The 24,926-nt window shown below is 41.0% G+C and overlaps 1 protein-coding gene across 1 annotated transcript in view; it reads left to right on the top strand.

The window, feature by feature from the left end:
• The first annotated feature begins 295 nt into the window (after positions 1–295).
• The window catches only part of OTC (ornithine transcarbamylase), a 62,054-nt gene continuing 37,423 nt past the window's right edge, over positions 296–24,926 (top strand). The window contains exons 1-4 of the mRNA XM_039255850.1: positions 296–484; positions 13,094–13,232; positions 14,945–15,026; positions 24,025–24,112. Coding sequence (XP_039111781.1) covers positions 408–484; positions 13,094–13,232; positions 14,945–15,026; positions 24,025–24,112 — 386 coding nt within the window. The 5' untranslated portion in view covers positions 296–407. The remainder of the gene's footprint in view (positions 485–13,093; positions 13,233–14,944; positions 15,027–24,024; positions 24,113–24,926) is intronic.

Here is a 24,926-nt window from a genome sequence, read left to right as displayed (position 1 = left end):
TATTTCTACGTACCTTCACAGGATCCAACACTGCAACGCCTTGCATATATTATACGCTCAATGAGTACTTGTCAATTGATGTTGTACAAGTATGTGACAGCATAAATATATTATGAAAAATGAGGAGTCTGGTCACCAGAAGAATCAAGATTACACACACACACACACACACACACACACACACACACAGGTGAAGCTTGGCTTAAAGTTCAGGCGTTCCTGTACCCTGCCCTGCAGTATCTCTAACCAGAGGAATTTGATAAGGTAGTTAGTTGAAGAGTGATGTTACCTTTGCTCTCTCACGGCAATTGAAAGCATTCTTAGCTTTTAGGTGGAGCCCACTGTCTGTCGCCCTTGGTGAGGCGTTTTCAAGAGCATAGAGTCATCTTGTTCGTTATCAAAAGAAGATGCTGTTTAATTTGAGGACCCTGCTGAACAAGGCAGCTCTTAGAAATGGTCACAATTTCGTGGTTCGAAATTTTCGGTAAGTGATGGCCAGAGATTGGAGTCTGACTTAGGAACCATGGTGATAAATGAAGCTCTATTCTGCAAAGGAGCAGAGCCTCGAAAGGACTCGTTTGGGAGGGTGCAGTGGCAGGTTCTACCCTTATTTGAGGCAGCTGTCTCTAATTCCAGGTGAGCCTTCATTTCTCAGTCCCCTGTAATCAGATTTCAGAGCAGGCTGGGGGCAGGGGGGACGTCACTAACCTCCGCGGGTATAGCAGACTAAATGTTCTTGACATCTTCCGTTTGTGTACATTCTAAACGGGCTCCTGGCTGAAGAAAATTAGAAGCAATTTACACATGGCCTTCAGCTTGTATTTGGATTGGCTTGAAAATAATATATCATTCTAGGGAGTGGGGATTAATCAGTTCTTTAAAAGGAAAAAAACGAGACCCCAAATAACAACTGGATAAATATTTACAAAGCTGCTGCCATGGTGCCTTATGTGTGATGAGGATAATGATATTTCAAAAATAAAATCTACATTTGGAATCTATCCCTGAAATTCTTGGTAGCATGTGAAAGGCGGCTGTTTCCAGTGAATTCATTACACGAGCTACATCCTGCGTTATAGCTATTGAGCATGCAGAGGGGGTGGTGTGGGGTGTGTCTGTGGGGAAGGGGAGAGGGGCAATGAGCTAACTGAGGACGCAAGGCCATCAAATGTGCACATCGTTGCCAGAAAGCTTCTAGAGTAACTGCATGTTAATCACATAGAATTTTCCCAGAGACTCTTTCCAGCCAACCTCAAAACAACCTCACTGACTTCCTAAAAGGAGAAGCTTCTAGTATGAAGTTGTCTGAGGTTTTCTGTCACTGTTAGGAACTGGGTCTGTGGCAGTGGCCCCGAGTCCCTCCTCTGGGCAACCTGGCAGCTCTGAGCTCTCTGGACTGTACCATTAGCACCATTTCTTTGGTGAATAGAAGACTCCCAGAAGCCAGAATGACATTGTAAATGATACTGTAAATTGAGCTCATAGCATTAGACCTAGGTGGGTCCTCAGAGCCACAGAATATTAGCCTTCTCTCATTTTACGGAGAAGGTTGTATGAGGCCCAGAGAAATTATGGGGTTTACCAATTAGTACTAGAGTTAGACCACATAACGCAGGAATGTGGAGGAAATCTCAGGTCTGGGGAGTCTAAAGGACTAGAGTCAAGGCCTGGCACCACCACTTGCTGTCTCTATGACCTTGAGCAAGTCGCTAAACTTCTCTGTAATGTTGCCTCACCTATAAAATGGGAAAAGAGTAATACCTGCTCTGCTTTTATCACAAGGCAGTTTCAATCATTCATTTAATAAATATTTACTGAGCACCTACTTCTGCACCACGCCCCTTGCAAGGTGTTGGAGATACGGTGGCAAAGAAGGTAAAGGAGGCATTTCACACCAGACACATGAAGTCACAGTCTAGTGATAATCAATGAGACAATGCGTGTGAAAACTGTAAAGTGACAGACCAATGTTCATTATTTTATTATTCCATGTCACTGCGTTACATCAGATAACAGTTTGATGACATTTTCCCCCATAGTTTTTAACAAAGAATCATCATTGAGCTGAAAATGATCAACTGAGTAAATAGCTAAAGCTTGGAACATAGACTTCTCCTCTTCTTTGAAAAGTACAGGGATTATTGATTTTTAAGGTTTAGTTTTGAGAGAGAGAGAGAGAGAGAGAGAGAGAGAAAGAGAGAGAGAGAGCGCACACAAGCTGGGGAGGGGCAGAGAGAGAGGGAGACATAGAATCGGAAGCAGGCTCCAGGCTCTGAGCTGTCACCACAGAGTCCAATGCAGGGCTCAAACCCACCAACCATGAAAGATTTTTAAAATAGTGGTCACAAGTTAAATTTTTGGAACTAAAACATCTGCCAAATATTGAGGTTTCTTGGTGTTTACTAACATCCTATCATTTATATCCAGTAGGTAGACCGTAATTCTCAAAGTCCTGGCTAGCTGTCTCTCACAGTGAATGGGGGCTGAAGCTAAAGCCTGGCTAAATCAGCCCAAATCTGTATCTGCTATTTGAAAATATGAGAGCCTTGAATTACCCATGCCTTTAGAAACATAAGAGCACAGGGGCACCTGGGTGACTCAGTCAGTTAGGTGTCTGACTTCAGCTCAGGTCATGATCTCACGGTTTGTGGGTTCGAGCCCTGTGTTGTTGAGCTCTGTGCTGACAGCTTACAGCCTGGAGCCTGCTTCGGATTCTGTGACTCCCTCTCTCTCTGTCTCTCCCTTTCTCTCGGTCTCTCTCTCAAAAATAAATAAACTTTAAAAAAAAAAAAAAAACCTTAAGAGCATAAGCCTCTCGTGAAAATGGGACGACTTTGAAACGGTGCTGTTCTCATGTGGCGTGGGTATTTTTCTTTCCAACTCTTTTCATTAGGCACGCTACCTGCCAGCGAGGATGAATTCAGAATTGCTGAGGTCCAGTAAGACTTAGGCCTTTGATGACCTGTCAACAAGAGCGAAAAGCTCCCTGTCAACTCTGCCTGTATTGTAATTTGACTTTCAGCCTTCCGCAGGGCAAAGTTGAGCTCTTCCCCCCCAACATCCCGATCCCCAGATCTCTTGGGAAAGGTGGAGGGACCTTGCTACAGAACATAGCATGTGACCTTAACACCAGAGAGTGATAAGAAATGTGTGGTCAGGGTTTGGCAAGGCCGTAAAATGGGGACCGCATGGTTTTGAAGTGAGCAGCCATATTGCCATGGACAGGATAAAAATAACAGCTTAGGTGAGGCTGAAACCATTCATGCAGCCTCCTGAATCAATCATTTTAGTCAATTATTATTTCTTTTTTCCCCCCAAATCAATAGGATCAGACACCAAGACTGCCGAGAACACCCAATCCATAGGCTTTTCATCTCACAAACAAGGCTCTAGAGCCTGGTGGTGTTTGGATAATAGACAGTGTCCTGTGATTTGTTGCCTATTAGGGAAACCACTTAGAGCTTTTAAAGAAATCACTAAAAAAATCTCTTTCTTTATCAGAGAAGACCAATTTGTAAGTGCAGTTCAATTTCATCTCACAAATAGAAATTTCTTCAGAGAATATTGAGCTAAGCCACCCAATTTTGTGGAGGTTATGGATTGGAGTGGAGGTGACTGGTTTTCAGGTATTTCATTCCAGACCTCTCTAAGGGCTTACATAACTCATTATGCTCCCTGCATCCCACACCCATGCTATCTGTACGCGTGTGGACACACCGATGAAGTGATTACAGGCCATCCGTGCTCTTGCCTAGAGGAGAGAAAACAGTCCTCTGTGATTAGTCACATCTTCTGTCCTAACTGAAAATGAATAGCCTCTTAAAAACATATTTCCTGGCTTTGCAAAACTATACAGGGTCTGAGATCAGGCATGCAAGGGGGTCATGATGTTTCCCTTGGCCAACAATAAAATTTGGGTTATTTCTGGCTTATTATTTTTAGTAATGTAGTGATTTAACTAAGATCGAAGAAGTAGAGCAGCTACAGATTTTCAACAGTGTCTGCGTTCCAGCCCTATAATAGCAAGTCTGCCCAAAGCGAGCTGGCTTCGATTTTAAGATGAACGGAAGTTGCACCATTTTAGAAGGTTGACAATCGAAGATATCTTAGAAACCACCCAGTCCCCCTGTTACAATAGTGATTTATACCACATGTGAATGTGTGGCAACAGTGAGAAAGGTTGCAAGTCAATTTTTAGTAATAAACTATTATCGTTGTTAATAAAGTAAAGAAATTTGGAGATAATTTGTGCTTTGTTTTTCAAATCAGTAGGATGAGATTCAAGGGTTTTGTGAAGGTAAAGTCACTCTGCCTTGCATGCATTGCAGTACTGAGATGGCAAGAAAGGGAAGAAATTAAAGGCAGGCCACTGAGAATTGAAATGGCTCCAGGACGGCCTATGGGAAATACTGTGTGTATAAACTTCATGAATGCTGCGGAAGACAAAGACAAGACAGGCCACTGATTCTGAGTTCATTTTCTTAATTTTTCAGATGAGGAATTGAGGCCAAAGATGAGAAGTGATCGTCCCAAGGTCATAGTTGAACTAGGACTAGAATTTGAATAATTAAAACCCCTGCTCTTTTTATTCCACTGCTTTGACTACCTTGATCCTTTCAAACTGATCAAGTTGGCCATTCTACCCTTGCACAGTATCCTTTTTTTTTTTTTTAAATACAGCCAAGATATCCTAGTAAAGAAAGAAAAAAGAAAACCAAGAAAATACACCTCAATGGTTGCATCAATCTGCAACATTAAAGAAACACAAAAATCTCTGCCATAAGGCCCATTGACTCCCTCTTCATACCTCCAGAAGATAAAGTCTTCATCTCAAATTTTCCATGGGGATTAAAATATCACTGAACACTGAATTTTTCTCCTATTCTGGCAAAAGTCTGTTTCTGACTGACCACATTTTACTCAAATCAAGCACTTTCTCTTCCAACAAAATACAATTATACAAGGGAACACATCCAGGTCTCCTTCCATGCTCCAAACAATTTACCAGAGTTGGAAAACGCAGGCTCTTGCAATGAAAGGTTTTATTCTGCCAATACAGAATATGCCTCCATTTTCTAGCTGGGAAGACATTTGGGTAAAGCCAATACAAAGATCTACTATTACCTTGGCTTAACTTCTTAGCATTCAGTGATTTGGGGCTGAGAAATCTCTGTAATTATTTTTTTTTCCAGGGATACAATTAATGTAAGGAACTAGTCTTACCTTTTTCAAAAGCTCTGGCTTTAACAAGCCTGTAATGACAGTTGTGACAAAAAATCTGTACGTGGTTCCCATTGTTTTCTCCAATATTGAATCCTCCGTATTATGTGCTGGCTGAACAACAGTAGTGTGGTTTAGGTCTGGTTTACCAAGGAGACACACTGAAGTACAAGAAAGCCAAGTATTTTATGGGAACACGGGAATAGTGATTCTGGCCCTGGTTTGGGTGCTTGAGAACCAGAGTAGGCTGCCTCTAACTGAGGCATGAGGTCTCTATAAGAACTTAGTAGGGGCGCCTGGGTGGCTCAGTCGGTTAAGTGCCCAACTTCGGCTCAGGTCATGATCTCATAGTTTGTGGGTTCGAGTCCTGCCTTGGGCTCCGTGCTGACAGCTCAGGGCCTGGAGCCTGCTTCCGATTCTGTGTCTCCTTCTCTCTCTGCCCCTCCCCTGCTCATGTTCTGTCTCTCTCTCTCTCTCCCAAAAATGAATAAAAACATTAAAAAGAAAAAGAACTTAGTAGCCATTTATGCCAGTGGTTTTAGCTGGCTAATTTGAGTGTGGGTTTACCACCAGAAAGCCGAAATGCTTGATACAGACCGGGAAAAAAGGGGGAGAGGGGCTGGGGCAGAAGCGTTCCAACAAGGTACAACTGTGGGCCTCTTCTACTTTTCTCTACATTTTAAGAAGCTTAGGAAAGAGGTGTGGCAGCTCCTTTTCAGAGCCATGAGGAGACAGTAAACAGGATAGGAACTTAAACTTGAACCATTGTGTTTGCTTTCCTACCAGTGATAAATTTTCCTGGTTAGCTCTTGTTATCTATGAAAAGCAGCAATTTTTCCTATGGGAACATTTCCTGCCCCACCTCCTGGATAGAACTGAGAAAGGCGGTGACTACTCTAATGATTTTTCAATGGTGTAAACAGCATGACTCCCCTTCACTGGTTGAGATGCAATTAAAACAACATTTCCAGTTAACCACTCACATACCACGATAACCAGATGTACAGTATCTACCTCTCTACCCTTTTTGTCCCTAGGAGACCTGGGGACTTCATATAAAAGGGGCTCTTGGAGAGAGGGAACCAAAGTATTGGGATAGATCACTATTACCGTACTTTGGATTTGGCTCTCAGGGTGCTGTGGGCAAAAGTTTGTTCCACCAGGTCCTCTTGCCAGGCTTGCAGGTTTTTGCACTTGACTCAGACTGCTGTGCCTGAGATCCGAGGTTATAACGCTTTTGCTTCATGTGCATATGTCCAACAATTGTTCCCAGGAGTGCAGATACTATACCAGAGTCGTTGAGCCCTGGAGAATGTCAGCTTTACCAACACACTAGGCCACAATCAGTTTTCCTCCATGACCCTCAAGCCTTGTGCTCAGCCTGGGCCACGGCCCATACTTGCTCTTCCCTAAACATTAATTCTGTTTTGGGGGCTTTTGGTGTCAGTTTTTTGTCATCGGACTTTGATCAGGACACTGAAAACCCATCATGGCAAATCTCTCTAAATTCGTTCTTGGAAATCTGCTGAATTCATTCTTATGCAAATTGGTTTACTTTTGTCCAGACACGTAATATCATTCATTCATCCATTTACCTAAGAAATAATTATTGAATACCTGCTATATCCCAGACATTGCAATAAGCACTGGGTATATATTAATAAATAAGACAGACAGGATCCCTGCCTGCCATCATGGATCATATAGTTTAATGGGAAGATAAAAGGTAAGTAATATAAACAGACCCACAAATATGTATTTAAAAATTATGATAAGTATCATGAACAAAATGAAGGCAAAGTGATTACTCAATGCAGTCAGGGAAGGAATCTCCCAAGAGGTGGTATTTAAGCCGTTGGCCTAAGGCTGAGAAAAAGCCAACATCAAGAGCTGAGGGGACAGTGTTCTGGACAGAAAGAATGGTATGTGAACAAGTTCTACACTGAGAAAGTCTTTGGAGCACAGGCAGTCCGTCCTTTGCGTGCTCCCAATATGCAAGGATTTCAATGAGCATAATTGAGTCAAATAACACCAGTCTTTTGAGTACACAGTTCGTTTCCGCTGCCAGAATATATTAATTGGGAGCAGGTGCATAAAGGAAAAACTTCCCTGCAGCTCTTTTGTCCACAGATCACTATGTAAATAACAGCTGCACATCAGGATCAATGACCAGTCGCAGGACTTCTTTCAAAGTTTTGGTGGTTGCTCACTGGGCATCTGTTATTCAGTTTACGTACAAACAGCAAAGAGTGTCATTGTGATGCCTTCTTTGTTCCCAATGATAAGCTTATGTGCCACTTTCTAAAAATCAATAATTGAAAGGAGGAAAAGGAGGAATTGTCAGACAGAGATCAAAGTGCAGCAGAGAAATAAAAAAATAATAACACTGGCATAAATTTGAATCAAACGGGAATGCCTTTATAGAAGAAATAGCTGATGGTGGTATTGTTGACCCTGCTAACTGTTTGAGAGCCTGTACCTATGCAGCCAGAGGGACTTAGTGACGACAAACTTACTGACATCAACGAGGTAGGATTTGTGACACAGACTGTAAAGGTATTGCAGAGGAAGTGACACCAGCAAAACACTTTACATTAAATGAATTCTCAGGATATTTTATAATATTGAAAGTGCAAAGGAGAAAATGTTGGCAGTTGATCCAAACGTAGAGAGTACAGCAATTCACCAAAGCACGGACAAGATGTCTGCTCTATAACATATGCTATATAATAAGGAGATAGCATGCATGGTTCAAGCTACTCTTGACCATTTTTTACAAAAAATAAAACACTAATGTTTTAAATTATAGCATAATAAATATATTTCACTTTTGCTGATCTTTTCATTTCCCTACACATTTATAACTGACAAAAGGAGAGTATTTAAAGTTTTGACAAAAAATTAAAAGTCACAGAACAATTGTGATTTTTCCCACTTATCATTAAGGTTGCTTTGCATGGTTGCAGATTTAATGGTCATTTACAGTCCCACAGTACAATGCAAAGCCAGATCTGCATTTTTAATTTTTTAAAAAATGTTTATTTTGAAGAAGAGAGAAAGAGAGCGTGTGCGAGCGCGCACACATGAGTGGGGGAGGGGCAGAGAGAGAGGGAGAGAAGAGAATCTGTGCTGACAGCACAGAGCCCCATGCAGGGCTCGATCTAATGATCCCACGAACTGTGAGATCATGACCTGAGCTGAAATTAAGAGTCTGTTGCTTAACCTACTGAGCCACCCATGCGCCCCATCTGTATTTTTTGTAAAGCTTATATATATTAAATATAGTACATATATATTAAAACATATATTGGAGGTGCTATCCCAGGACAACAAAAGTGAAGGCAATATTATCAGTGACTGCCCTGTGGAGACTGGAGTCACAAAGGGTTATTCTTCTGATTACTTGTGGTCTAAGAAAGAGAATTTGAAATAAGGTTTCTGTTCCTAAATACATTTTTTAAATGTTCTATTTATTTCTGAGAGAGAGAGAGAGAGCGAGCGAGCGAGCGAGCAGGGGAGGGTCAAAGAGAGAAGGAGACACAGAATCTGAAGCAGGCTCCAGGCTCCATGCTGTCAGCACAGAGTCCAACGCGGGGCTCGAACCCACGAACCACGAGATCATGACCTGAGCTGAAGTCGAACACTTAACTGACTGAGCCACCCAGGCGCCCCTAAATACATTTTTAAATGAAAGGTCTGGACAGAAAGGAAAGATTCAAGCAGGATCTTGGTGTCTTCTTTTTCTTTTTAAACTTGAGTCTGTCAGTGGAGAAATAAGAAGAGCAGCATCTCACAATGCAGTCCCAACAGCAGAACATGTACCCAACCTTAATCCCAACTTCTTGGAGTATAAGGACAAATGTGAGAAGACCAGGAGATCTTTCACTTCTCCCAATCTATCTTCTACTTAGAAGACCATTATTTCCCTGCTTCCTTTCATGGGAACCTAGGAGAAAAATTAAGTTCCATGCATAATTTCTTGTCCTTTCTTTTTCAATTCTTTTTCTCTGAGACTCAACACACCACCAACCACTACCACAATTGCAAAATCCGTGATATTCTCTTGAGTGAAACTTGTAGTCCCGAGAGAATTTAGAAGGAAGTAGATACACAGAACACAAGCCTGCAAGGAGTGAGAGTCAGGGTGGGTATTCAATCCTTTAAGTCTTGCTGTTTGGAGACTCAGCTTTTGTGTACTCCAAAATTGCCAGAAGTCTGAGCTTAAGCTCTAGGCAAGAAGTAAATCCTCAAAATTCGCATATGAGTGGTTTCTCCTGTTGTAAATGGATTTGATTTCTAGACTATAGTCATGTTTCACACATTTCTTAAGTCCTAGGGAGCAGGGGTTTCCAGCAAAGTTTTTTTTTCCCTTTTTAAAAATAATACTGGAGGAAGTCTTCAGCCATGGAATATTAATGCTTTATTGTGAGACACAGTCAGGAGAGTTTATCTTCTGTTATTTTATCTTGCTTGGACCTCCTTCCAGAAAGAAAAAAAAAAATATTTTCAAACATGGCCTAAATGTGAATTGGGAAAGTTTAAGAGGCCATGACTCCATTCCAGGTCAGACATGTTAAACCTGTTTACAGACCCCAGATCCAGTTGGCTCTAAAGGGGTTTACTTAACAATATCAGTACTTGTATATTCCAAGCGTTGCTTAGTATTATCACTAATTAACATCAGAACCAGACATACACCCAAAATGCAAATGTAAAAACATTTTCTGCCTAAATGTCATGCTTTTAAAGTTCTCAAATTTCTGAATACTATTATCCAAGTCCTGGATATAGTTTTCTAAGATTTCACTGAGGTTCCAGTGTGAGGAAGAAAAATGAAGGTCTAGTCTAGAAACGTCTTTAGCCAGCAAAATATTTTTGTATATTTATGAATTTATTTTTAAAATATTTGGTTCTTTATCTAAACTTTTACATTCTTCATGTTCTGTTTTTTACACCATCTACCAGGGTAGTAACACATATATAAGTAAGCAAACATACATTATGGATCCATGTACAAAATGTTTTATGTTAAGGGTTTACAGTAAAAATAAATTGTGGACCACTGCCGTAAAGAAATTTCCATTTAGAGAGTAGATGAATGACATATTTTTACAAGTTGAAGACTATGGTACAACTTTGAAGCAGGAATGTTGACCAAAATTTTGATCTACATACAAGCTGAGAACAATAATTTCTATTGGAATTGAATATGTTATTGGTATCCTCTATTAAATCAATCATTCGACCATTAGCCAACTAACTCACAAACCTTTGATCCTTATGGAAGTTCCTTTCCTTGCTAACTAGAATCTCTGAAGGGCTTAATGTCACAAAAAATCAACTGAAAAAATCTATTCATCTATTAAAGACTAAATGAACCAATCAACTCTGACAGAAAGTTGGAGGTTTAGTGAAAGATTGTTTTGTCTAAGTTATTTGATGTCATGCAGAGGAAACAAGAAATTGAGTGAATTTGTGATTTTCCTGCCGATCCTCTTGTCACCATTGAGAAAGGACACAGAAATTCTACCAGAGAATTTACTCTTCACCTCAAGTAGTGCAAGCTCTTCTTAAGCTGGAATTCAAGCTTTTGTGACCATTGTTCTACTTCTAGTAAAATTAATGTTTGGCTCATGTGGTGAACCACAATTTGCCCTGCATTATTCACAATTTCTAATGGTATACAATATAATTGTTGTTAAATAGAGATAACTGGGAATAATGAAAGAATACACATTTTCAATTTTACATACTGATTACCCCAAATAAGAATTATTGCCATCACAATGTAAAAAAGTGTTAAAATGGGACTCTCTCCATCCCAGTTTCTACTTAGGCCCAATAGGTGTTGACTCTTCCCACATTCCAAAGTGAGATGCTATGCCACTAAAACAGGAGCAAAGGAGATACACAAGAATTAGTCTTGCAGCCCACTGGTGACTACCTCCAGCTTCTAAAACGGATTGCAGAAACCAAGAGATGGGGCATAGATTAGAGGAGGATTTTTTTTTTTTTTGTTTTATTTATTTCTAGGAGAGAGAGAGAGAGAGAGAGAGAGAGAGACAGCGTGAGCAGGGGAGGGTCAGAGAGAGAGGGAGTCACAGACTGAAACAGGCTCCAGGCTCTGAGCTGTCAGCACAGAGCCCAACGCGGGGCTCGAACCCACGAACCGCGAGATCATGACCTAAGCGAGAGTCGGACGCTTAACCGACTAAGCCACCCAGGCGCCCCTAGAGGAGGATTTGGAAAGTGTTACCATTGCATATGACAGGGAGAGGTATTCTTCCTTCATCTCAAGCCTAGGGAATGAGGCTCCAATGGACTGACAGCTTCAACAGGAGAGCTTGGGGACACCACACACCAATTTCAAGCCTCTACTTAGGAAATCTAGAGTAAGAGGGACAGCTCCCTAGTTGTTTTGATGACAGAATAAGAGATGGGTCCATACTGGAAAGAAATGGACTTTTGTCAGAACAAAGAACATGAAGGGATTCCCATGAACCAGTACAGACTGAGAAAGAGACTTAGCATGGTATTGTTTCACATGATAGCCAAGAGACCTCCTGGAGGGTGGGGAGATCTCTGCAAAAGGAGTCTGGCTGTGTCCCCTTGGATGGAAGGAGAAACGTAATTGTCTGCCACCAAGGACTGCTGTGAGAGATTTCCAGTAATGAGAGAGTTCTCCCAAGGGCCCTCAAAAACATCCCAGAAGATAAAGAGTCAGCCTTAAGCACCTACACCAATGCTAAATTGCTAGAACAGAACCAGAGTTTGCCTGACCCTTAACTCCTTACTTTCCCTTGGCTTTACTTAGAGGGACTAAAGGCGGGAAAATAGAGGAAACAGCTGATGGTCCCTCTTCCCTTTAGAGGAGGCTGGCCTGAATCAGGCATGAGCTGGAAGGAAGAAGGGTGTTAACCTGCAGTACATTTCTTAGAGTTTAAAAAAGTCATTATTGGGGCGCCTGGGTGGCTTAGTCGGTTAAGTGTCCGACTTTCGCTTAGGTCATGATCTCGCGGTTCGTGGGTTCGAGCCCCGCATCGGGCTCTGTGCTGACTGCCAGCTCAGAGCCTGGAGCCTGTTTCAGAGTCTGTCACTCCCTCTCTCTCTGACCCTCCCCTTCTCATGCTGTCTCTCTCTCTCTCTCCTAGAAATAAATAAAAATATTTAAAAAAAATCATTATTATTATTTTGCACTATTTTACTAAGACTCTTCGGAGGGAATAAAGTAAGCACAAAGTATTTTGTTTTTTTTTAATTTTCTGAAAGTTACTAGAAAAGCCACAGGCCCATTGTTATTTGATTAGGGACAAGTAAGGAACAAATCTCCAAAGAACAGATTTGAAGGGTGGTAGAGGAAAAAGAATGAAAATGTTTTCTATTGTATGGACATTATAAATTCTGTTTGTATAATCTAATGATTTCAATAATAATAGCTAAAATTTATCAAATGCTTATTATATGCCAGACACTGTCTGCTTTGCATGTATTAAGTCATACCATCCTCACGACCCTATAAGATTGTTCTACTCCTTTTCTAGGCGAGAAATCGAGCTGTGGAGAGAGGTTAAATAACCTGCCTGAAGCTGCACAACTAGTAAGGGGCCAGGCCACTGACAGGCTATTCCCAGCAAACAAGAATTCGACCTCTTTCCTCAAATTTTTCTTTTCTCTCAACATCCAAAATATTGGATATCAAAAATGGAAGCCACAGCCATATCAATGTTAATGCATTAGCACTTTGCAGGAACACACGAGGCTACATGCGATTTGCTACACTTCGTTTCAAGAATAAAACACTGAATCACCATGGTTCATGGGGTCTTTTTCTTAATATATATTTCTCTTTAATTTTCTTTTTTCTTTTGTGTAGATGTGGACAGCCACTACAAAATAAAGTACAGCTGAAGGGTCGTGACCTCCTTACTCTAAAGGATTTTACAGGAGAAGAAATTAAGTACATGTTATGGCTATCGGCAGATCTAAAATTGAGGATAAAACAGAAAGGAGAGGTATGTAGCGTTTTCATCTTACCTTCCACTACTACCAACCAGCCCTTTTAAAGACAGCCTTTCCAAAGAAAGAGGGGAAAAATATATTAAAATTCCTAAACAGTAGCTAAGTAATGAAACCACACAGTCAAGGTAATTGATTATCACTGAGTGTATAGGCGTATAAAAAGCATAAAAATCAGTTATTCAATGACAAGTCATTGCGCTTCCCTCATGCGGAATGTTGAAATTCATTATTAATTGGATCAGAAGCTAAGGAATCATTTCACTGGAAAGATTTTATTTTTATACCTTCATTCTTTTCTCTGTTTTCTATCAAGTTAAAAATAAGGACAATACTTTTTTTTTTCTTCCTGGTAACAAGTTTCAATTGTGGATGAATATCGGATATATGATTATTAGGATAATGCCCCAAAATTCACAGTGATGTTACGGTGTTAAAAATAATTCAGAGTAGCAAGGAAACAATTAAGTGGTAACCAAGTAGGAGAAGAGATGGGATATGGTGCTTAGCTGTAAACATTATTTTGCATTTTGAGCAATTTATGTTTGAAACATGCTTAATTAATGCAGCAGCTTCATTTAGAATGCTTAACTGTGAAAGCATATGTGTTCCAAGCTTGTTCAAAAGCACTTTAAAGAGCTGGTGTCAGGCCAAGAAAGGTTTACACAACCTTGATTTTCTTAATCTAGTTCACTAGCTCTCCAAGTTCTGAGAATAGGGATGATTCCAACTGCTCTAGGTTAACATTCCCATAGAAGACCTGAAATAAGGAGGAAAGGTCCCCCAAGATCCCAGGCCTGTTCTTCATACTTCGTGTGTAAGGAAAGTTAGCTGGCAGAGATCTATTTGTTCCAGAACTCATCCTATCGGAAAGTCCATCTACAGAAGAGGAAGGAGAAAAAGCCCCACCCCACACCCAAACTCTCCAGATTGTTTCCAAATGACTTCTAGAAACAAAGCCTTTGCATTCCCACAAGGATGTGTGAGAAAAGTATAGCTGGGGCTTCATCTTTAGGAGTCTTAATGCCCCATGTTGTGACAGAGTAGCATTGTTTCTAACTGAGAAAACACTGCTGAACCAAGCATCTTCAAGGTCATTGAGCATTGATAGGGCTTTCCATGGATTTAGGTAAAAAGATGGTTCCAGTAGGAAATATTAACATACTTGGGAACATGTGTTCAGGTTGAACCCAGAGCAACTAATATGTTGCAATTACATGTCCATAAGTTGTAGGAGTTCCTGTTCCCTTCCTCCTGTTTGTACAGAACATGAAAAAAAAAAAAAACCCATAACACTTTATTTTATTTTTTTATTTATTTTTTAATGTTTTATTTATTTCTAGGAGAGAGAGAGAGAGACAGCGTGAGCACGGGAGGGTCAGAGAGAGAGGGAGTCACAGACTGAAACAGGCTCCAGGCTCTGAGCTGGCAGTCAGCACAGAGCCCGATGTGGGGCTCGAACCCACGAACCGCGAGATCATGACCTAAGCGAAAGTCAGACGCTTAACCGACTAAGCCACCCAGGCGCCCCAAAACCATAACACTTTAAATGCACTTTAAAAATAGCATTTTGAGTGCTTATTTGGAAGTAGTGGTTAATTATTCCACATTTTCTGATAATGTAAGGAGTAACTTTTGAAACATCATCTTTGACATTGGATATAAAATGTATTTTTCATGTTAGCGTATTCTTGTCCTTAATTTTCAGTATCTGCCTTTATTACAAGGGAAGTCCTTAGGCATGATTTTTGAAAAAAGAAGTACTCGAACAAGACTATCCACAGAAACAGGTGAGTCCACCAACAAGCTCATACTTGTGTTGAAGAGGAGGCCAGGATCTGGGAGGAACCGTCCAGTGGGGGAATTTGTCCATCTCTTTAGCAACCACAAAGGGAAAACACTCACTGGGAGGAGCGGGGCAAGCCTCTGAATGCTCTGTTTCCAGTTCTCAAAGAAGCTGTAAGCAGAAAGGTTAGTGCCATCTTTAGGAATTCCATGAACACTTGGTTAGAAGTCCCTAAGCTCATTTTATACTGAGCTTTTCATGTTCAGTACAAAATGTGAGCGGACACGAATTCTTAGCCCTCAAACTCATGTGGGCAAGAAATGTGTATTTTCCCACCACGTAAAGGATTTTTTTCTTACTTGTACCAATTTTGCAGGATGGTAGAAACCTAATCTTCTCAATGTTAGGCAATCCTCAGTCATTTCAGGGTTTACTTTGTCAATTTAGGCTCTCCTATCCTTTTCCCCACGGTCATGGTTAAGTCCCAGAGAATATGTGAGTAAGACATCTAGGGCTCTGGGGCTCTGGTCATTGGTTATCAGGACATCATCATCAAAAGTCCACACTGGAGTCGGCTGAGACTTCTGTATCCCCATTGGACATTGGCTATCTCCCATTCACTGTGGAGTTTGCTTCACTCGTCTCACAATACCGGAAATATTTCTTGGTTTGACTCTCTCAACCTCTTGGCAGTCCTTCTTACCATACTGGGTACAGAGATACTTCAAGGCTTTCTCAATCCTTCCTTCCTCAATGTGGGTGCCACAGAGTTCTATAACATGTGTTGCCTCCTAGAACTCTATCTTAAAGGCAAGATACAGGTGTCATCAGCTCTGGGGTTCCCCGAACTCATCTGAAATTTCCTTCATGTTCCCACCCTTCAGTGTGTGGCCTGGAGGGGACAGACAACAGGGGACAGTGTCAAAGGTCCATCACTTTCTATTTCTTTTGCTGCCTCTCTCTCTTGCTCCTCTTTTCCGCCTTCCAGTTCCCAGTATTGGAGGCTAGGTGATAAAGCAGGAAGAAAAAAACTGGCTTTGACTTGCCAAGATTTCTTTCAATTCTACTGTTTGAGCCTGGGATGGCAAGCTATTAAAAGTCAAAACTTCTTTTTTCTCAAACTATTATCTCTGTAATGTTTCCAAAAAGTCCATTTTTAAACTCATAAGCCACACACCACCTCTTTTCTTTCTCTCTGCATTTCTGCTCTATCAGACCTCCCTTAAATCAATAACATGACTGCCCAAATGGACAAAGGGATAGGATCAAGAAGGAGGAACCACAAACAAAAACATTGGTTGATTCTTCAAATAGCTCATCCGATCTACAAGCATTAGGGCTTTCTAGGATTTAGAAGCAAACAACTACTTCATGCAATACTGGCCTTGTAATGGTCAGTAATGAGGTTCACCAAATATGTAACAAAATAAAGTTCAAAGGGATTAAGTGACTTGGTAAATTCACTTACTTAATGCAAATAGCACCAGGATTCTCAATTTCATTGTTCTTATTCATGCACTCCCCTTGCCTCTTGACAGGAGAAAGGAGGGTGAGGGGAAACATTTAAGGTGTCACCTGACCTTTAAGTCCCAGGAAGAAAACAGATGAGAACATTTTGTTCTTTTAAGATGGCCCCTTTAAGAAATATGTTGACATCTGACAGATAGTAAAGGAAAAATTAGTATTGCATAATCAAGTCAATAATTCTCAAATTCAGCTCCTTTTCAACAGCAGTCTTCTATAAGCTGGACAGAATTTTATTTTATCAGTACATAAGAAAGGCGTTCTTTTTTGAAGTCATCAAAACAATTGATTAGTACAGAGACATTTATCTATTTTAAGCTTTTCTAAAATTAATTTTTCTTAGTTGTCGGTGTTTTCTACAACTTTTCTCTGCTCAAATGCTATTTTTGAAATCAAATATCCAAGAATAAGTGATCAGTTTTGCCACTCACAGATATTATATGGTAGTTAAGATATTAATAAAACCAAGAGTGAAGACGTAATAAGCCTTTGGGTGCAGACCTTGTGCCAAGTGGTCTACATTAATTACATGGATTATCTCACTTAATCCTTATGACAATTCTATGAGGGTAAGACCATTGAAGAAAATCGGCTGAAACTGGTTCAGCAAATGGCCCACAGACACACAGCTAATAAATGGTAGGCCGAGGATTGGTAGCTATTATTAAATGTATTTTTTAAAATATCTCATTTAATTTGAACAGGTAATTGTCATGCTTTGTCCCAGCAAAATTGTTTCCATGGATGGCATTAATTGTTTTGTTAAATGATGGTTTTCTATACAGAAGCGCTCTGAAACGTGCACAAAATTGCAACCTGTAACAACAAATACATGAGAAAAGGAACGTGTGACCATAAAAAGTTATGGTTCACAAGTATTCCTCATTATCCTCAATAAGTATCCATTGCATCCAATTATCCAAGGGTCTAATTGCATACGGCATCCTGCCAAACTCAACAGTAGGAGAATCAGAGTAAGTCATTGCTTTTAGTGCTTCCAGAAACAGTAACCGCAACCTAAACCATAGCAGAGGATTTCTGTAATGCATACATGAATCTTATGAGTTGTCCTTTGGCACAATTTTCCATCAAAACCTGCTACCTTGGTATTTACATTTTTTAATTTTTTTTTTTAATTTTTGAGAGAGAGAGAGAGAGAGAGATGGGGGGGGGGGGGGGGGCAGAGAGAGAGGGAGCCACAGAATCCAAAGCAGGCTCCAGGCTCCGAGCTGTCAGCACAGCCCGACATGGTGCTCGAACTCACGCACCACAAGATCATGACCTGAGCCAAAGTCAGACACTTAACCAACTAAGCCACCCAGGCGCCCCATGTTACCTTCGTATTTAAAATGAAAATAGGATGTAATTAAAACTGTCTATTATTGCCCCGGATTTGTGCCAGTCTCCTCATAGGAAAGTCCTTGAGGATTCCATCCCAAGTCTGAGTTGCAGAGATACAGCACTATTTCTGCTGATGTCAGGGAACAGAATAAAACTCACCACCCAACTTAAGCCATATTAATTGCTTTTCACGTAGTATTTTTATTAAGTGTAACATGCTTATAGAAAAGTGCACAAATTAAGCATCTGTAGTTCAATGAATTCTTATGGTAAATACATCCTTGTAAGTAATAACCAGATAGAGAAATAGGACATTAATAGCACCCAGGAGACCTCCCTTGTACCTTCCTCCACTTGCTACTCCCCCTCCCCAAGGGTAACCATTATCTTGGCTTATAACAGCACAGATTAGCTTTGTCTGTTTTCAAACTTTATATAAATGGAATCATTCAGGTTATGCTCTTTTGTGTGTGGTTTCATTTGCTCAGCATTATGTTTGTGAGATGTACCGACATCGCTGTGTGTAGCTGTAGATCATTTAGTCCTCATCCACTCTTTTGTGTATGCCTGCCAGGCAAACTGCACGATTCTCCTGTGTGCCTACTGATGATTATATTCTTTTATTGCAAATTAATTGAGCAGATAGACGGATACGTTTATTAATCTCGGTAAGTGCAGTAGCTGATAGAAAAAAATGCAGAGGGCATCCTAAGAGATGGTTCTTTTCATTATTTAACTTTGGTATTTCACTTTCAAGGTGACATAGAAGCTGGCGCTCTCCAAGCTATTTCAAATGTATCATCTTTACAAAGGTGACAATATAAAAATTGTGATACTATTCTGAGGTATGAAAGTGAAGCACAGAGAGGTTCGTGACTGCCTTAGTTCTACCAGTGAGAACCCTCAGAGCACTCATATTTCCAGTATATGAATTCTAATTATACCTCTTCTTCCAAAGCTTGCAGGGATCTGTGAGGAAAAGGGTAAAATCAGATGTACTCTTATTTTCCCAGGAAGAAATTAAAATATTAACAGAAGAAACGCTTTGTCCAAAAATTTCCAACACGAATGCATGAACAAATGACAGATAAAAGCAGACTTCTCTGGATGAAGGGTGAAGAGGGAGGAGAGCCCTGTCCCTCTGCCCTGCTCTCATCAGCAATGGCAGCTCCTGGAGGCTTCTCCGAACCTCTGACCTCCTCCCAAAGCACTTATCACCAGCCGGGTCCGATAAGCGGGCAAATGCTTGACCTGTGCTTTTAAACTGGGGTCTGAGGCTCCTTTCTGACCAATGACCACAAGTGCTGAGGAAATTCCTTCTCAGAAACAATTTCGCTCCATCTCATCTCCTTTGAGAAATGCTGAAGGCTTGGACTCCTATTTCTTAATGTTTTCTATAACCCCTCTTCCTACCCCTACCTCATAAGTCCAGGCTTGATGCGAATCTTCTTTATAGCAGAGAGAGAGAGACAGATGAAAAGGCAGCAACCCGATCCTGCGTTGCTAACAGCAAAATGACTTCCAGTCACAGTATGACTTGGAGCAGACCTGCCAGGAGGTCTTAAACTTCGTCTGAAACCTCCCTCCATAGTCTCCAACCCTCAGTGACATTCATCTCTGTTCGAGGCACGTAGTAGGTGCACAAGGAATACTTTCTTGATGAGTGTGCAGGATTCACCTTTGTTTAGGTGATGCTCCCTATTTAGAAACAGATTAAATACTCAAGAGTGATTAGTGACTGTAATCATCACTAAATTCCATTAGCTCACTTCACACATAATAGGAAATTCCGTTCTTCCCGTTAACAGTATTAGGAGATGTTTGCAAGTAAACAGAACAGGCCCCTTCCCAGAGTCAAAATCCCTCCTGCATTCATTCAACAAGTATTTGTGGAGCACTTACTATGTACCAGTATTTATTCTAAGCTCTTGAGAGTGATACATCAGTGAACAAGACAGAGGCAAATTCCTGCCTTCGTGGAGCCTATGTTCTAGTGGAGACACAGACAATAAAGGAGAGACATAATAAATAAGTGGGTGATACAGTATGTTGGAAACAAGGAGAAGAATGTTCCTGGAACTGAGGGCAAAACATGTACTCCCTTGTTTGGACTTGGCTTTTACTCTGAGTGAAATGAAGAATTTTTGGAGGGTTTTGAACAGAGGGACATGATCTAACTTGCATTTTAAAAGGTTTAAGAATAACCTGCAGGGATTGGGGGTGGGGACAAGACAGAAGCAGTGAAATCTGTTAGTAGGTAGCTATAATAGATCGAGGCTAGGGCCAGAGTAGTAGCCGTGGAAGGGATAAGAGGGACAGATTCCGGGTATATTTTGAAGGGATAGCCAATAAGATTTCTGATGTATCAGGAAAGAGAGAGACACTAAGGATGACTTCAAGGTTTCTGCCTGAGCAACTGTGAGCAGAATGGACAAAGTGGAGCAGGAAAGAGGGGGGACATTGAGAGTTCAGTTTTGGAAGCATTGTGTTTGAGATGTCTATTGGACACATGAACAAAGCTGTTGAAAAGGCAGTTGGCTATTAGTTTGGAGTCTGGGAGTGAGATGTGCCCTTGAGATATTTGCGAGGCATCAGCATATAGATGGTATTTAAGGCCATGAGACTGGATACGATTATAGAGGCAATGAGTACAGACGGAGAGAAGAGGACCACGGACTGGCCCTGGAGCACATCAACATTAAGAAGTCCAGGAAAAGAGAAGGAACCAGCGGTGGAGATTGAGAAGGAGCAACTACTAAGGTCGATGTAAAAGCAGGAAGGTGTGGTGTCCCGGATAGTGGTTGAAGAAAGTGTATCAAGGAGGAGGTGGTGAACAACTTTGTTTCTCCTAATTCAAGAAAAATGAGAACTGAAAATGGCAACCAGATATATTATTGGTAACCTTGAGGAGAGAAGTCTTGGTGCAGTGTTGGGGGGGGAGGGGAGCCAAAGCCTTATGGGGACAGGTTAGAGGGAAATGAGAAAAGAGACTGAAGGGGTAAAGGAAAAACAAAGTTTTGTTGCAAAAGGAGCAAAGAGTTAAAGGGATACTTCGCAGGGGGAAATAGGGATGTGGACGTTTGCATTTGTTTTTTGAATGAGTGAAAAATGAGAATAGCATATTCATGATGAAGGTAATGTAAGGGAGAACGGGAAGAATTACTAGAACAATGTTCTTGAGTACACAAGGGGGTATGGCTTTTAGTATGTGGGGCATGACAAGTTCATCTGTACTTTAGAGGAAGGCAAGTAGAGTATATGGGTATAGATGCTGGCAGGTGGGGAAATGGATGGAACATAGAAGTTCTCTGATTGCTACTTTTTTCAGTGAGGTATCAAACAAGGTGTTCAGTTGACTGCTGGCTCTACTTTCAGAATAGATTAAGAACCCAATCACATTCTCATCATTTCAGCAGTTACCATCCTGGTCCAAGCTGCCAATTCTCACCCAGGTTTTTGCACACAGGTCTAGTGACTGGTCTCCATGCTTCCACCCTTGCCCCACTACAGATGTTACATTAACACATAAGCCCATCATGTGGCTCCTCCCTCTAACCCTCCACGGCTGTCTATCGTACTCAGACAAGAGTCAAAGTCGTTGCTTCCTCCCTCCCTTCCCTTTGCAGTCTCACCTCTTACTACTCTCCTCCTCACACACTGCACCCTCCATACCAACCTCTTGTTGTGCCTTGTACCCACCAGTCATGACCCTTCCTAAGGACCTCAGGATATGCTCTTTCCACCGTCTGGTAGGTTTCAGTGTGTCCTCCTTGACCATATTAAAATTACAACTCATCCTTTATATTCTCTATCTCTCCTCCCTGCTCTATTTTTCTTATAGCACTTCTCAACATCTAACATGGAACATACTTCATTTACTCATTCAGTTTATTTTTAAACACTTATTTATTTATTTTGAGAGAGAGCGAGTGAGCACGGGTGCATGAGTGGGGGAGGGGCACAGAAAGAGGGAGAGAGAGAATCCCAAGCAGGCTCGTGCTGTCCGTGCAGAGCCAGATGTGGGGCTTGACCCCATGAACCATGAGATCATGACCTGAGCTGAAATCAAGCGTCAGGCACTTAACCGACTGAGCCACCCAGGTGCCTCCTCATTCAGTTTATTATTTGTCTCTCCCCATTGGAATGTAAGTTCTATGTAAGCAGGGGCTTGTACCCTGTTGTTTATAATGCTTTTCCCAGTACCTAGAATAGCAGCAGGCACATTTTTTTAGAATGAATGCACACATTTCAGAACTATGCTGTGATGCCAAGGCCTATTGCAGTCACTCCACAGAGACAAAATGTGCCTTCCACCAAAATTTGGTTTGACTGTTGACAGTGAGGATGCCACACGTGCACCAAGAAGGTATGAAAGGTTTATTACTCACACAGTGTGGCTTCCTGGGTAGAGCAGGACTGACTCTGATGCTGGTCGCAAAGTGGCCATCAGAGTGTGGAAAAATGATACTGGCCTGGGCTTTTATTGTGGTTAGGAGGTGGGGCTGGGGTGAAGATTCCCATGCATAGGCCAGGCAGGTTTTGTTTAGTTTGAACCTCCTGCTAGTGCCAAAGGAAGGAGCGTGTGTACATTCTTACCACCTTGCCCAGATATAGGGCAGAAGGAGAAGAGAGAGCCATGGCTGGCTCGAAAGCTGGTAGCAGTTAAACATCATAAATTCAGTCAGCCTCTTTATTACAGGACCCATAGCAAGTAGGATTGTTAGTGTGTTTCTTGTTCTCTGATTCTCCCTGGGATGTAGCACATCACATCTGCAAGGATCTTAAGGACTCTAGGCAAACTGCCCCATTTTCCAGATAAAGAAGCTGAGTCCAGTTCCACTATGTGGCCTTGTCTTTGCACATTCCATTATAAGTTAGCTCCGGGGCTGGCTCCCCTACGGCAAGCCCTAGGGCTGTAGATAGGCTCTTACAAACAATCTTGAACAAGTTTTTAAACTCTTGACTCTCAGAACCCTTGTCTATGAAGTTCTTATAATAATATCTACTGTGTTCTTGTTAGAGGAAAGCTTTCAATGGAAGAATGTTTATAAAGTGCTAGCGCATGGTAGTGCTCTGGGAATAGTCATCGCCAGAGTCAGAACATAGTACCCTCTAGCTAAAAACCTAGTCTGGGCATATTTAAGTGAACACTCTTAACTAGCATAAAATAGGTAGAATAGAATTATTTCATTCCATTTCAGAAGCAACTACTTACTTTTCAATTTTTTTTAAACCTACTAACTCTATCAAGGTATAAAACACCCCCTAGTGCCCTAGAAAGTTCACAATGATCCTTCCTAACCAATCACCCTCTCCAGAAGCAACTACTCTTTTTAAAAAAAAATTTTTAATGTTTATTTATTTTTGAGAGAGAGAGAGAGACAGACATACACACAGAACGTGAATGGGAGAGGGTCAGAGAGAGACACACACACAGAATTCAAAGCAAGCTCCAGGCTCTGAGCTGTCAGCACAGAGGCCAACTCGGGGCTCGAACTCACAAACTGTGTGATCATGACCTGAGCCGAAGTCGACCCCTTAACCAACTGAGCCACCCAGGCACCCCAAAGCAACTATTCTTTTAATTTCTGCCACTCTATGGTAGTTTTGCCTGTTCTAGGTCTTCATATAAACATTATATAAATTATACATTATTATACATTATCTACTCTTCTGTGTCTAGCTTCTTTCACCTAGCCTAATGATCGTGAGGTTCATCCATGTTGTATTAGGAGTTCGTTCTTTTTTATTCCTGAGTAGTGTTCCATTGTAATCCATGAAATCCCACACTACAGTGTATTTTTCCATTTTCTGGGATGGACATCATTATATATTTTAAAGAATCAAAACCAGGCATAGCCTCCAGAAGGGAACAATGCCCCATTATTGCTAGGTTCTGAACAACAGGGTGGAGAAATGGGCCTCCATCTGAAGGAGAGTTGAGTGTTTTTACAGAAAATTCTATCTACCTCCCTCAGTTCCTCGTTTTGCTTTGCCTGGGAATTTCCTAGCAGGGACGTTAGAGAGTTTTAAAAATTTTGACTTTTCAATTGAGATGGTGCCAATTCCTTATAATTTTGTCTTCTACTTTAGTTCTTTTTTTTCAAAATGCTTTTCCCCCTTTTCTTTTATTGTAGGCTTTGCACTTCTGGGAGGACACCCTTGTTTTCTTACCACACAAGATATTCATTTGGGTGTGAATGAAAGTCTCACGGACACAGCTCGGTTTGTAAATCTTCTTCCCTTCAAAGCTCATTTCAGGATTGATGAATTTCAAAAAGAAAACATGCTTTTTTTGAAATAAGGTTTTCTCCTCTCAGTATTCTTTGTACTGTTCTCTGTTTTCCTTCTCTCTTTACCTGATGCTTTGAATGCCTTTCTCTTCATTCTTTGGTTAGTTTCTATGGGTTAAGATATTTTTTTTCTTAGCAATTTGAAGAGGTTTCTGATTATAAAATTTCAAACTTAGGGAAACTTAGAAAGCATCAAGTGTGATGCATTTTACAGTTGAAGAAACAGATGTACAGGGAAACTGACATGTTAGGTGACTCATAACGAACTAGTTAGCATCGGAGCAGATAATAATATTAACAGCTAACATTTACTGAGCATTTATTATGTGTTAAGCATTGTTCTAACTTATTTAATCGTATAACAAACCAAATAGATTGGCATAAAGAGGTGAAACAATTAGGTACGTACTAGCTACTATAACACAAAATCTCAAAATGTCAATGGCTAACGTAGTATGGATGTTAGCCATTAGTAAGTAAGTATTCATTATTGATGTGGCTTTTCAGGGACTCCAAATGAGAATGGCTCTACCATTTTCAACATGTAGTTTCCAAGGTCATTCTGGGTATTAACATCCAGCCAAGGAGCAAGGGGAAGAGAGTACAGAGATGGGATACTTGCTTCAAACTCACCTTAGCAGGGAAGTGACACAATCACTTGCACACATTCTATTGGCAAGTGGGAGTAGCTCACCCCTACCTAGATAAAACTAGATGTAGGAAAAGTCTCTTAACAATTATATTAT

Source organism: Hyaena hyaena, unplaced genomic scaffold (genome assembly GCF_003009895.1).
Source record: "Hyaena hyaena isolate Hyena2069 unplaced genomic scaffold, ASM300989v1 scaffold_12, whole genome shotgun sequence".
NCBI lineage: Eukaryota > Metazoa > Chordata > Mammalia > Carnivora > Hyaenidae > Hyaena > Hyaena hyaena.
Note: the sequence above shows the minus strand (reverse complement) of the source record. Positions and strands in the feature narration are given on the sequence as shown.